The sequence below is a fragment of the Cyprinodon variegatus genome, unplaced genomic scaffold (genome assembly GCF_000732505.1).
Source record: "Cyprinodon variegatus isolate N-32 unplaced genomic scaffold, C_variegatus-1.0 Scaffold1054, whole genome shotgun sequence".
Taxonomy (NCBI): domain Eukaryota; kingdom Metazoa; phylum Chordata; class Actinopteri; order Cyprinodontiformes; family Cyprinodontidae; genus Cyprinodon; species Cyprinodon variegatus.
Window position 1 is genome coordinate 168,217 of NW_015151507.1, and position 14,962 is coordinate 183,178.

The following is a 14,962-nucleotide window of genomic DNA, read 5'->3' on the forward strand; positions in this document are numbered from 1 at the left end:
AAAACACACAGGCATTTATGAATATAAAAACACAGGAGTTATTGCTGAGTTACATGTTTTTATGCAAAATCTGGCACTTGGCTTTATGAAATAGCAAGTTTTGTCAGAAAAAGAAGTCTGACTGTTGGAGAAAGGATTATTTTCTACGAAAAACTCTTATGAAAGAATCAACTTACAGCAGACAAACTGCAACATACAAAAGTAGTTGCAGTTTGTCTGCTGACCTCTTCCTCTTCAAACGGTCCTCAGAAAGCTACGAAAATCAAATGTAGAAACAGCTTGAACAAGACATGCTAAATGTGAAAGCTGGTGAGGGAGCAATTTTTAGACTGAAGGGACAGAGTATTTGGTCTGAAACTGGGTGCTCTGTGACTATTCGAGTCAGAAATGCGCTAAAGTGAGAACACTTTGTATTTTTCTTGTTTTCTTGTGCATGTGTGAGTTTCTGCAGCAGCGCAGCTGACCCTGTCTGCTTTTAGAAAGAGTTTTGACTTCTCTGGAATGCAGTAATGTACAAAAAGCTTTCAGATGGAAGATGAATTGTAGACTCCTCGGTATTCAAATGTTTGAAATGAATTGTTGTCATGAGTTAAATTCATCTGTTTTATGGACTGACTCATAATTGATGTAATACTCCATGTTTCATTTTGCAACCCTGACCTCTATCCCCCAAATACTTGGATGAACACTGTGTATAGTTGAACGCGCCAACTCCCTTTCATGATATCTTAATAATATTTCATTGAGTTGATTGCTTTGCAGCCTGAGAACATTTCCAGCACGCTCCTGTCCTCCTTTCTGTTGCTTTCCACAGAATAAAGGTTAACTCAATGTGATTTCTTTTTTTTTTTCTTCCCCTCAGGATTCAAGCTGAAAGACTTTTTAAGAGACGACGAGACTCTTTCTCACTTTCTGCACCACAACGCATCGCTTTCTCATCACACGCTGAAGCAAATTTTGGAGGCTGATGTAAATTTGGAGAAGGTAAAATGAATTATAAAATCCTATAAGAAAATCGTATCATCACCGAGTTAGAAATTCCAATTTTTCACATATGAAGCAGTGATAATCCCCCCAAAGCAGTGGTGCATAAATCTAATGACCTTGGCTTTACCGCATCTGTTGGTCCACAGGATTCAGCTGGAGCACAGCTAAGCCTTTAATACCCAGGGGAGGGATCACATTGAGGCTATAGTCCCTCTCCCATTTATTTTTCTGTCTATTATGATTTTTTTCATACAACAAATTTTCATTTCTTTAGCTGAAAGGATAAGATATTTATCATGCAGCTGCTCTTGTTACTTCAAATCTTCCATCTTTCATTCACATAAGATGCTATTTTTGTAGTGTAAACCCTATTCTCTGACCGATGTGCTTCTGGCCGAGAACAAAGTATCCTCCTCTGCTCTGCAGCTGCAGTCACATGACTGTTTCGTCTTCAAACCCTCCCACAGATTCCCCTCACATGCAGAGACACAGAGGCTTTAAGACAAAAACACGCTTCGCCATCTGACTCGGCATAAACCCCCCCCCTGCCACCCATTCTCCCAGACACTGATCACAGATTCGGACGTCCCTCAGACCACGTAGCTCACCAAGAACAGGAACATTGCTGTACTTGTTGAAATTGAACGTCATTCAGAAGAACACTCTTTTAAAACAAAATTAGAAAATCAAGCAGGCTGATGTTACATAAACGTGGCTTCTCAAAGGAAAACATGTTTTGAGTGCTGTCGGTCAATCAATATCATTTCCAATCCTTTTACAAAACTGCTTTTAAGCTTGAGGTTTTCCCAGTAAACAGATTATCAGCTGCGTATGGTTTGGTGCATTTGAATGTGTAGTATGTTTCCTAGTAGTTGAGATGAAGAAGCACAGAGCGGTCAAGGACATTTCCAGAGAAGTCGGGGCAATCTTCTCTCAAAAACATCTTGGCCCTGCTGCAAAACAAAGAGCTTCTTACTAAACCCTGTGGGCTTTCAAGTTTCAGAGAAGGACATCTTATGCTGTCTTTCTGGGCGTTTCAGTGATCTCTTGTCTACACTGCAAAAAATGGAAATCTAAATGAGTCATTTTTGATTAAATTAAGTGCATTTTTTCTTGAATTGAGGAGGTAATTGAGATACTTTGCCAACGGAACAAGACAATTTACATTTAAAATAAGAAAAAAAAATAGCTTTGCCTTATTTCAAGTGCATATTATCTAATTATCTTGTTTTAGGAGTAAAAATACGAATTCCATTGGCAAATTATCTTATTTATCTACCGGTACTTAAATTAAGGGCAAGTACACTCAATTTCCTTTTTTTTTACTTAATTCTAGATGGTTTTTGCAGTGTAAAAAACACATCACTTGTTTTAACATGGGAGTTGGGGGATAAACAGCTCTTATGTTGAAATTAGATTCTTGGAAATGTGAGTCCATTATTGGCCACAGTTTTTTATATCCTTACCTCATTGTTCTTTTCTGCTGTAATCATATTTTTGCTTCATGTGTCCAGTCTAAAGATTTCAGGAAGGAAGTTTTAATGCTGAATGAGCTAAAAAAAATTGCTTGTTGAAACAAAAGCTTTTCTTAATGCATTTTCATACACAAAAGTATGTGATACAATGTTGTATTGCATGAGAAATACAAGAAGTGACTAGTTGTAACTGTACCTTTATAAACAATTTCGAGTCGTTTCAAGGCCTAATTCGAAGCTACAAGTGAGTTCTTTCTTTAAAAGTAACGAAAGTCACTCAGGACATATTTTTTCACTTTTCACAGAGTACCTTAAAGCTGCTACATATTTCTAACATTTTCTTTCGATTTCTTTTTTGTTTGGTTTTCAGGTGCTTACAAAAGGATTTGGATTCCATCTCAGAGATCTTTGCAACACGACTCCTCTGGAGGAGTTTGTCCACATTGAAGACCCCAGTGTGTCCAATATGACTCAAGAAATCATCTGCAAATCATCTCATGACTGGCTGAACAAGGCGCAGAACCACTTCCTGTCCAATTTGGACTTTCTGAAACCGATTCGGGTTAGTATGATTAACTTTAGTTTATGGTTCCTATCAATCTGATTTTTAAAATTATAATAACACCTTTTTTTGTATTAACAACTAAAATGGTCCCATTAATAACTAACATTATTTCATGCTTAACCTATTTAAAAAGGAAAAAATAAACCTTTTTTATGTTTTTCATTGTGGCGAAATATTTGATCCTTATAAGAGATTAACTAAATATTAAGAGATTAAGACTCTTAAGACTAATATGATTTTTTTATTCTCTAAAACATTGTTTAGAGAGGCATTTCCTCCCTCTCCTTTCTTCCCACATAGTTTCCCCCTCCCCTTAAAGATTTGACCCGAATGTGAAACAGTGCCAGGAAGAACGGCATGAGGTGAACAAGACGTCCTGCTTTGCTTATCTTAAAAGCACCAAAGGAAACTCTACTCAAACATACCGATGTCTGATAAGCTTGGTCCTTATATTTGTAATTATTTTTTCAGTCCAGAGTATAAAAACTGCTGCCTTGTTGATCGATTTTACTCCCACCAGAATAGTTAATGGCTTGATTAAGAGATGATTCCCAGAAAACAGACTTTGTCCTCAAACTTGTCCAAACTTTGCGAAATCTTTATGCAATAGTGGAAATCCCAACTGTTAGGTTAAGAACTATTGCAAAACACAGTTTTCTCTCATCTTTGCCCTGATTGGGAACATGTGTAATAGCTGGGGGGCGATAAATCAACAAAAGTAAGGATGTTAGGGAGGAAAAGTAAACCGATCGTTGTTATTTCCTAGAAGGCTTTTTCTTTTCAGTGACACCACTGCTTTATCAAATGTGTGACAGTTCAGAGCCTCACAGCTTGGAGTGATAGATGATAACACTCAAACACACGCACAATCACCTGTGTGCCCAAACTGCAGCATGACACAGAAAAGAATGAGCTCAGATCTTATTAAACTTTTTTTTCTTAGCTTTCCTTTCATCAATCAATTTTCACTATCATGTCTATCTTGTCACCTCTCTTAGTTTATCTTACAGTCATTACAGTTTTTATCTCATGTAAGCAAACAAACAAGGTAAACATTTTCAACCAACAAAATCTATCCTCTTTAACAGAAGGACGTGAGGTCAGACCCTAAAGTCGTCCAAGAAGTTTCAGCTGCAACCGACAATCTTCTGGAGAGCCTTGGAGCGCTGGGCGTCGAGGTAAATAAACCAGATGCTGCTTAAGAACCACCCACACATTAACACATAAAACAGGACATCTGAATTATTTGTATCCAAAGTTCAGCCATCATGTTTGTGAATGAAATCAATCCCTACCCACACTGATCATCAGTTTTAATTCAAACGAAGGTAATGGTGTAACAATTCCGAAACACTTAATTTTTGATAGATTTTATAAAAACTTCCAGGTTTATCAGCTTATAGGTTTCCTTTTAGCATGTTTAATTTCATTACATTTTCTTTTGGTAGGCTAAAGACATTGTGGCAACAGAAGGACAAAAAACATCTTTAAGTCCTTATCTTTTTGACAATTTGTCTTTGTTTCCTAGAAATTATATTACTGTTAAAAGAGGCTTAAAAGATGTAACTGTCTGTGCAAAGTCATCCAGTTCATTATGACCACAAAACAGGCTTAGATCCAAGGAAACCTGAGAAAGGTCCTCTTGCCTCTTATTTAAGGAAAGTGAAATAATTTTAATATATTAAATATTTCTCTCTTTTTAAAGAGAGTAATTAGCATGTTTCTGCAGACGTTCCAAATGTTTTTTAAACTGAACTGTTTATTGTTAATCTAATCCAGCTAAAATATACCAACATTACTGCCTCCTCTCTGTGAGAGGAATAAGAAAAGCAGAGTTGAACTAAAGCAAGATTTTTTTAGTTAAATTCAACCACACTGTTTGGTTGGGATTTTTTTTTATTAAGTTTTAAAAAATAATGAAATTTTAGCCTTATAGTAAATAACTTCTGTTTCACAATCTAGTGCTTCAGCAGGGGTGGGGTGGTCAGGGGGAGCTGCAGCAACATTCATGAAAAGCTGGAGGTTTTTTTCCACCTGGTCAGTGGATCCAGTGAGGTTTTTGTTTCTCCTTAAAAAATGCAGCAAAATACATAGCAAGCAAGCTAAAAGATGCCAATTCAAAAAGAAAATACATATTATAATTTTTTATAGTGCAGTAAAAGTGCTTATATTTAAATCATGGTTCCAGTTTTGTCCGTCACGGTCTCTCCAAACCAAGCTTCCTGTGCTTCTCTATTAAAATTTTCTGTGAAAAAGGAACAAGTGGTGTTTAAACTCTATCAGTATCAAAGAATTTAGGCACTTTTATCAATCCACCACCTGTTACACTCCGTGCTGCGGTTTCACTTTGTTATCTTTTATTTAGAGCTAACTTCCCTTTCAGAAAACCTTGCTGTTAACAGATAACAGTTGGCCCCCCAAAAATAAAGCAATATGTTTCTTAATCTTAAATAAAAGTAAGCAGTCAGCGAAAGGGACCTGACTCAGTGAAATAGCCCGTGTGCCATCCTTAATATTACACTCTCACAGGAACAGAAAATGACATGCACGCACACATTCCTGACCTAAGCTAATGTAACTGAGTCTGTGCTGTTGGAGTGCACTGAGGAAACAGGAGACACAGCAATTGGTTGTGCATGCTAACCAAACGCAAAGCAACCCCCTTTTCTCCCAGGCTCAACCTCTGCTGATTTGGCAAAACTTAAAGGCCCAGCTGTCTGTGTGACTGTGTGTGTTGGGGTTTTCTGTCTAAGCAGCAGAAAAGTCCTCAAAGAGCTGCTCCTTTCTTCTCTTTTCAATGAAAATGTTGAAACAATAAGCCATCGTTTCCTTTTCACCCTTTGCACAATATTAATTTCCTCTTTTTGCGTAGAACTGTGTGAAAGGGCAACTCCCGAAAAAACAGTTGGAATAATCAGAAAAGTAAAATCTACTATCCGTGGAGTATCTCATATGCTAAAATTGTGTCATTTTAGTAAAAATGAGCATCCATAAGCAGCTGGAATGCTATGAAACATAATCTTAACAAAACGCAGCAGACAAAAATGGCTGAATGGACCCCTGTGACCTTTGTTGTGTATTTCAGTCCAAGGTTTTTAATCTCTAGAAGCCAAATGAACTTCAACCTAATATAGCAGTAAAGCTTTTTAAGGATTTAGACATTTTAGATGCTTGGACTTTAGGAAAAAAAAGAGGTATTCTCTAACAGCTTAAAGGCCCATTTTGTGTGAAACTTCCCAATAAACCATAATGACAAAAAGTGGAAGCAGTTACAGGAACAGTATGTCTGTACAAAGAATCTCAAAGGAGTCATGGAACATATTTAGTTCCTTATGTGCCTTTTGACAATTACCAACCCTTTCCCTAACCAGTGAAGCTGATTAAATGTTGTTTAACAGATAATTAGGAGCATTATATGATAATAGGACCTATTGAAAATCTACAAAACAGTTATTTGTTGTTTCTTTTTTAAGACTCTTGGTTTCTGGGCTGGAAAGGAGACAAAAAGAGGAGGAAATTCTTTTAAAAAAAAATGTCTTACCTGCAAGTTGTAAAATATTAGAAAAATACTTTTCAAGACCCTTTTTAAGATAGTTATTGAATTGTTTAGAATTATCAAAACAAAAAACATTCAGATGAATCAAAATGAATAGTCATATCATATCAGGTTGGTGTTTGTGGCTCCATTTGTTTGCAGTGTTTTCGCATCCTGATTATTGAACCTGAAAACTTTCTCACATTTTATATTAATGCTACATAATGGTTACTAAATAATGTATTTTTTTTAATCCCTTGTTTTAGGCAAAACCTTGCTAAACATAGTGTCCAAACATCTAAAACTGCATTTTGTAAAATGTAACAGATGGTAAACTAGCAAGAGAAAAAACTAATTGTTAAAGTAAAATTAGGTTTAATTTTAAGCCAAGAAATTAAACTTTAAATCCTTTAACCAGCTGTTTAACATACTTTTTTGGTTAAGACCACATTTATTGACCAAAATGTTTTGTTTTTTTTTCTTTTTCTTTGGTCTGTATTTATTGATATATTAATTTCAGTTTTAAATGTTGTATTTTCTTAGGAGAAAGAAAAAAATCCTCACAAGTAAAAGAAAATGTATACAACTTAAAAAAGGTATTATGATTGTAATGAATCTTTATATCCTCAATTTTGTAAATATAGTTACTGAAATAAGGTAGCTTTTTAACAATATTCAGATTTACTTAATAAGGCTGTACTGGTGCAGTACTGTAATTGTGGACAAGTTAATTAGACATTTTAAACGCTAACATAATAAAAGGTTTTTAATAGCTAGCAGAAATCCAGCTGTAGAATACCTTTAACATAACAAAGAAAAATAAATCCCAGGGCCAAACTAGCTGGTATCTCATATCCAATTATTATGTCTTTTGGAAGGGCCCTGTGTGAGAACTGCCCTTGAGACATGTGGTGAACATTTTCCACCCAACCCCCCCTAATATAGTTCAACTCCTATCAAAAAGGGAATTTGCTGAGAGAGAACCAGTGCTTTGTTTTTTCTGCTGACTATTATTTTGCTTTCCTCTCTGCACGTTTTTATCAAAATAAAAACTGGCCTCAGATAGCCTTATCTGTCATTCTGACTGCAAAAAACAGGAATTTCCTCCACAGCCCAGCCTCAAGCCCTGTTTAAATTTTATGCATAAACAATAAAGAAGAATCTAACCAGATGTATATTCTCCATAGAATTTCTAAAAAGTTATCCAGATATACAAGGATTTTTTTTTATGTGTTCAAAATGTTTTCCTTATCAGCCTAAGTGCTGCAGTGGTTTAAAAAGCTGTGTGCTTGAGAGGAAACTTGAACTCTAATAACCCTACAGAGGCTCCGCTGTGAGTTTACTCCAGGACAAGCCTGTTCTTCTCCCTGCCCGCCTTCTTCTCTGTATCCCTGTTTTATTTAATATGCGTGCTACTCCGTACATCTAAATGCTGGGATTTAGTTGGTTTTATTTCCCTGCCACCTTGTCAGTTTATGGTGGGCGAGAGCATTTGGGGCAATGACACATTTTTTGTCACATGAAAACACTCATTCACAGCGTGAATCTACCAATATGGTTTTGGTTTCAAAGTCAGCTGCATGAACATAGTGTTGTAAAGCAACATCATTTAGGTTGCTCTTTGGTTGTGTGGGAAATATTTTAACAAACAGGATGTTGGTAATCTTAAGTAAAAAAAAAAAAAAGGAAACAAATGTAAACATCTACACTTGATAAGACCTTTTGGATGCACCGCCAACCACTACAGAAAACCATTTCTACAGAAAACCTCAGCTGCAACAAATATAACAGGCTGTGTTTAAACACACATGTAAACACTCCCACAAGCCCAAAAGCCTCTTGCAGCATATCATTCACATCTATGCAGATGAAAAAGCAGGAAGCCATGTTCAGCTGATGCAGCTGCAGACTCAGTTGCACGTTAACCATGTTTAAAAAGTTAATTAGCAAAGAAAAGTCTCACTTCTCTTTGTTTTATAGTTATTGACAAAAATAGATTAATGAATTATGTTACCTATTGAAAAAACTGGATGATTGCGTTTGCCTGACTAAATGTCATTGTGTTAGAGTGTGGAAGGGCTCATAACTTTTAAGAAAAACACTGTTCTCCTTCTGGAGCCTGCCGGGAAATGACCGATAGTAACCTCTCTTTGTTCTCACACCTTCCTGTGTTTTAACCACTCGCTTCAGTTTCTTTCTTTCTTTCTTTCTTTCTTTCTTTCTTTCTTTCTTTCTTTCTTTCTTTCTTNCTGCCCTCGTCGATGCCTGTATTGCCTCCCTCTGCCCCCCCAACAGGAGACCTTTACAACAATTAATGTAAATATATCGATGGATTAAATTTACTTTAATATAGAAAATAGTTTATTACAATACCTATTTAAAATAATAAAACCATGTTATGGTTAAATTTTCTTTCTTTCTTTCTTTCTTTCTTTCTTTCTTTCTTTCTTTCTTTCTTTCTTTCTTTCTTTCTTTCTTTCTTTCTTTCTTTCTTTCTTTGTCTTGTTATCAGTTCTGGCTCTTCATCCTTCATCCCCCATGCCATACTTACTGTAAACCCAAGCACCCTCCTCCTCCTCTTCACTAAGGAAACAAAAGCTTAACTTCCATTTCATCCTTTGTTTGTTTTCCCTCAGTAAAAATCATAAACCTCCTCCTTTCATTCCTTGTCACGGGTTGTTGCCCTAATTGCTCACCTAGTTTAACAGTTTGGAAACCTTGTTAAACCTGTGCAGACTTGTGATTTGACCTATAATAACCTTACCGTGCATTGAACCCTATGATGTCAGGCTGCATATGACTGCTGACAGTATAAAAAAGAACACTTCTCCTTTCTCAAATTCAAGAACTCCAGTGTAACAAAAACTCCGATTGTTTATGATTAGAAAGAAACACAGCTAGAGGGTTCAGCCAGTTTAAGACAAAGACTGCAATTCAAGCAGATGTTCTGGTCGAGTGTTAATAAAATATTCCTGAACAAAGAGGCGGGTTGTATGGGTTTTGTTTTTGTTCTGAACATCAAAATTCTGTCCTGTTTTGATCATGCATATTTGTCACATTGTGTCGGCCTACGTTTACTGACAGATGTTGATTTGCTCCAGAGCAACAATATTCCGTCTGCAGGGTAAACATTCATAACGATGTCTGTTTTTGATGAAGGACACTGTGTTGTCTCATTGCGTGTTATCTAACCCCCCCTCCTAAAAGCATCACAGACCCTCTCACACACGCACATGCTGAGGACTGGGAACAGCAGTTAAATTTATCTCAGTCGGGCAGACGGTCAAGTGTTAAGTGTCTCCACCTCTCAGAGCACCACTTCTCTGCACATGTACCGAATGCCACTCACTATGCACACTGTTTTTGGTCGACTTGGGAAAAAATAGAAAGATGTTCTATTTTTATGCTCAAGGGAAATAGATTATATATTTTTTTATTTTATTATAATTTCTGACTCGGATAGATTATCTGTTGTCATCTATAAAGAAGTGAAACTTAAACAAAACAAGATGGTAGCCATGCATCAAAAGAACATTTACTATGTTTTTGGTGAAAAATAGATATCATGATTTGGTGGTAGATTTTTAAACCCTTAGTTTTTGGAAAGTTTAAATTGTTTAGACTAATTCTAACGTATCAGATTTTCCTTTAATAACTTAAGTTTTAAAACCTTTTTGGATTTCCTGTTGTGGGTGATCAGTAAAAAGGGCAGCTTCCAAAACTATGGCTATTTATTTTCTTATCATTTAAACTGAAACATAATATTGCATCATTGACCTTTAAGATTAACTTCTTAGCAGAAGTAAAATGGCGGTCTCTGGTTCAATTCCCCACAGAACATAGATCCTTGCTTTAACACAGGTCTCTAAAAGCCATCGCTCTCCTCTGAATTACAGACATGTATCACTGCTTAAATATAAAGCTATATTTAGTTACATATTTAAAGACCTCTCTGATTCTGAAAACAGCTACCTTTGAGTCTTTTATCATTTTAACAGTTTTCACACATATTGGTGGTGATATCAGTGTGACTGTTTAGGGCTTATGTAAACTGATCAGGATAAAAAAATCTTATTTTTTTTTTTATTTTCCCTCAAGGTCGGTCACCAATTAGTACAAAAAAAAAATGCTGCACATGAGGTACTTACGGTCACCAGCTGATTTTTGGTACATTTCCAGTGAAAAACTACGACTCAACTATAATATTTGAAGTGAATCCGTCAGGTGTAAATTTTGGACTTGTGTTCGACCTCTTCTGATCAAGCTGTTAATGTTCACATCTCTTTCTCAACAGCTTGCCAGTATGAAGAGCTGGAAGGATATGAGAAAGGAGATCCTGTATCTGACCGCTAACTCCACAGGATCTCCGAAGCAGGTGTACCAGGCTGTTTCACGGATTGTTTGCGGACATCCAGAGGGAGGCGGACTAAAAATCAAGTCCCTCAACTGGTATGAAGACAACAACTACAAGGCTCTGTTTGGACACCATGGCAACGACAGCGACAGTGAGCCCGTCTCCACTTATGACAACACTTCCAGTAAGCATCCAAAGCCTTAAACACAAATTTTTCCATGCAGAACAAGTCATTTGTTCCCATTTTCTCTCTGTTCAATACTCTAAATGGCTTTACCTTTACTCTTAGCTCCCTATTGTAACAACCTAATGAAGAACCTCGAGTCCAGCCCCATTTCCAGGATGATCTGGAGAGCCTTAAAACCTCTTCTCATGGGGAAGATCCTCTACACCCCAGATACTCCAGCAACACAAAGGATCATCCATGAAGTATGACTGACCCCTTAAAGATACATTTCATCTGAATTATTTGCACAAGTGCTCAAGTTAACCTACATCCCTGAATGTTGCAGGTTAATAAGACCTTCCAGGAGCTGGGCGTGCTCAGAGACCTGGGTGGCATGTGGGAGGAAATGAAGCCTAAATTTTGGAACTTCTTGGAAAACAGCGAGGAGATGGACTTAGTCAGGGTGAGCATGTTTGCTGACATCATTTCAATCGAAATGTTTATCTTGAAATTCAAGCAACACGGGAGAGTCTGTGTAATTATCCTATGTAAGCATGACAGGGTTACATCCTCTTTTAGGTTCATTTCACGCAACCAAAAGTTTTAAAGCTAAGAAGAAAGAGTGTTTGCACCTTTCAGATAAATGTGATAATAATAATGATAAATAAAACCAATCATAAAGTCATGTTACCAATACAAATAATGACCAAAACCATGCATCAAAACAAAACCCTGTATTCTGTGACCATGTTAGAACATAGCAGAGTAGATCATGCAAAGTGTCTCTCTCCAGATGAGCAGTTTTTCCAGGGAATAGGGTTCATTTCATGGTTGTTTATTGATGGGAACTTTTACCCAGTTTTCAACATTTCCTCTTTCTGTAGTAAAGCACCAACTCCACCTAGTGGTAAATGGGGGAAATTATCTACACCAAGATAAGCTTCTTGTATCTTAGCTTGTCATTTTCTTCTAGATTTTATATATAACTTGACAACAAACAGTAATATTTATCAGGAAAACTTAAAATAAAATTAGTCTCCACAGAAAATTAAAAACTAAGAATAATAGATGTTGCAACTAATATCAAAAATGTTTGTTTTTAGACTGTTTTGCATAAATAATTTGTTTTTTCTTCAGTCCCTGCTCCAAAGCAACACCAGCGCAGCGTTCCTGGACGCTCAGCTCAGTGAGACTGAGTGGAGTGTGTCTGATGTGGCGGCGTTCCTCACAAAAGCCTCAGAGGACCAGAGACCTGCTGGGTCTGCGTACACATGGAGAGAAGCCTTCAACGAAACCGACCAGGCCATAAAGACCATTTCACAGTTTATGGAGGTTAGTATATCACCGTCTTTTTTCCAGCCAACAACACACACAAATCTAGAGCATGTAATTTTTTTTTTTCTGATAGGAAGATACGGTATGTGAAATTGTAATAATGTTAGGATCTGTCCAGTAAACCGCTGCATGGCGGTTCATAAGTTGTCTTTAAAAATGTTTTGTCTGTAGATAAAACAGGAAAAACAGCTACTGATAACCTTTATAGGTAATTTCCCCATAAAATTTTAATGCATTTTCCAGGGATTTGACCTCAGATCGTTGGACGCTATTATTACAAACCTTGAAATTCAATGTTCTTTTGCTTCTCAGGCCTCATAAACTGAATAAAAACCATGAGATGCGTATAAATTGATATTTTCAATGTTAATTTGATTAAAATAGAACAAGGTCAGCCATAAATCCCTCCCACAATTAGTTAATGTTGTTTCTTTGTACTTATGTTTGTCTGGAGGGAAAATTCTTTATGAATCACGTTCCAACTTTTATTATATATACCTTTATAGGGCAATAGGTGAAATACTTTGAAAATCATATTATAACATAACATATATATATAACATGTCAAAATTATAAGCTAAGAGTTTTATTGGAGGACAGGACATATAGTTTAATGGCACAAATGTAGGTCAATTTAATAACAAGAAACAATTATTTGCTCTAGTATGTAAAAAAAAAATAATAAAGGTGCTTTGATAAGAAATTAATGAAAAACACACAGAGTGAAAGAATCACTTTTTATTTTCTAGAACATAACCTTAGATCATTAATTCTGATGCAGGCACTTACATTTTTTACATTTATCTTAGCTTATTGATTAAAATTTGTAACTTTTCAAATAGGTTTTAATTTTTTCACATAGCTTTTGAACCAAACTTGTTAATTTACAGTAGTTAACATATCATGCAAGGGCTCATCTAATTGCTCAATGCCAAAATTACATGTACAGCCACGTAGCAGTATCTTTGCTGAATGGCTGGATATTGATCTTGTACTTCTAGACCTCACTGATAGATGGGGGGGACTCCGTTTGTCATCAAAAAGGGTAACTTTCACTATAAACGGATATTATATAATATTATATAATTGATAATCTACGTCCCATTCAATCATTTGTACTCAATACACATTCTAGATTTAAATAAAGGAATATTAGCTATGTATATATTTAAAAAAAATATTTTAAGATGTTTACAAAGTCCTCCATAAAACATCCAGATAATATTTCACTCCAGACAGCCCAGTGACCCACTGATCATATAAGCTGTTACACAGTTGTTTGTTTCTCCCATTAAAGTCAGTACTACAGCTTTAAATAACCATCAAAGAGTGTACTGTCTGCTACATTATTCTGCTTTATTTGATTAGACTTTGCTCTTTTGAATCATTGATATTTATCAAAATAATGTTGAAGGAATGAGGTAAAAAATCAGCTTATGTAAGATAAACATGTGAAAGGTTTATCTGTGGGAGGCTCAACAGATCAGATAAACAACCTCAGCGGTTACTCTGTATTACTAAGCAGCATGAACCTTGTAAACGGGTAAAAGTTCATAAACTGTTTTTCCCCTTTTTCGTTTAGATAGGTGGACTCAAAACAATCTTCCTTAGTTTCCCACCAATTATTACAACCCATTCTAGTTTTATTGGTACATCAATAATGACCTAAAATTCTGAAACCACGCATTAAGGTTTTACTTCTTCCTTCTCTTCATCCAACCTCCTGTCCTTTAGTGCGTGAACTTAGACAAACTGGAGCCGGTTGCTAATGAGGAACGCTTGGTCAACAAGTCCATGGGTCTTCTGGATAACCAAAAGTTCTGGGCAGGAATCGTTTTTCCTGACATCGCTTACAACAACAGCACAGATCTGCCGCCTAACGTCAACTACAAAATCCGCATGGACATTGATAACGTGGAGAGGACTAACAAGATTAAAGACGGGTAAGTGGCTGCGGTAAAGACTCCTTTTTCAGCAGTAAATTTTTTGCAAGTTTAGAAGATTTTAAATGTATTTTATTTCTTACTTTACAGATACTGGGATCCTGGTCCCAGAGCAGACCCCTTTGAGGACCTTCGGTATATCTGGGGGGGATTTTCCTACCTGCAGGACATCATCGAACAGGGAATTGTCCGAGCCATCACTGGCACCAAGGAGAAAACGGGCATCTACATTCAGCAGATGCCTTACCCTTGCTATGTTGACGACATGTAAGTAAATACCTTATAAAACACAAAACAAAACAATAAAAACATGGCATCATGTAGCTTAAATATTTCCTTTTTTTTTTTTTTTTTAGATTCCTGCGAGTCATGAGCCGGTCGATGCCCCTTTTCATGACTCTGGCGTGGATGTACTCGGTGGCCATCATCATTAAAGGGGTGGTGTACGAGAAGGAGGCGCGGCTAAAGGAGACCATGAGGATCATGGGACTAAATAACGGCACCCTGTGGCTGAGCTGGTTCATCAGCAGTTTAATTCCTCTGCTGATCAGCGCAGGCTTGCTGGTGATGCTGCTGAAGGTGTGTGTGAACGAAGTTAAGCA

The 14,962-nt window shown here is 36.5% G+C and overlaps 1 protein-coding gene across 2 annotated transcripts in view; it reads left to right on the plus strand.

The window, feature by feature from the left end:
- The window catches only part of LOC107101107 (ATP-binding cassette sub-family A member 1-like), a 36,741-nt gene that overhangs the window by 10,588 nt on the left and 11,191 nt on the right, over nucleotides 1–14,962 (plus strand). For both annotated transcript variants that reach the window (XM_015399872.1, XM_015399873.1), the window contains exons 6-15: nucleotides 863–984; nucleotides 2,833–3,024; nucleotides 4,116–4,205; nucleotides 10,857–11,100; nucleotides 11,206–11,345; nucleotides 11,429–11,545; nucleotides 12,220–12,414; nucleotides 14,152–14,360; nucleotides 14,451–14,627; nucleotides 14,717–14,939. In XM_015399872.1, the coding sequence (XP_015255358.1) occupies nucleotides 863–984; nucleotides 2,833–3,024; nucleotides 4,116–4,205; nucleotides 10,857–11,100; nucleotides 11,206–11,345; nucleotides 11,429–11,545; nucleotides 12,220–12,414; nucleotides 14,152–14,360; nucleotides 14,451–14,627; nucleotides 14,717–14,939 (1,709 nt within the window). The remainder of the gene's footprint in view (nucleotides 1–862; nucleotides 985–2,832; nucleotides 3,025–4,115; nucleotides 4,206–10,856; nucleotides 11,101–11,205; nucleotides 11,346–11,428; nucleotides 11,546–12,219; nucleotides 12,415–14,151; nucleotides 14,361–14,450; nucleotides 14,628–14,716; nucleotides 14,940–14,962) is intronic.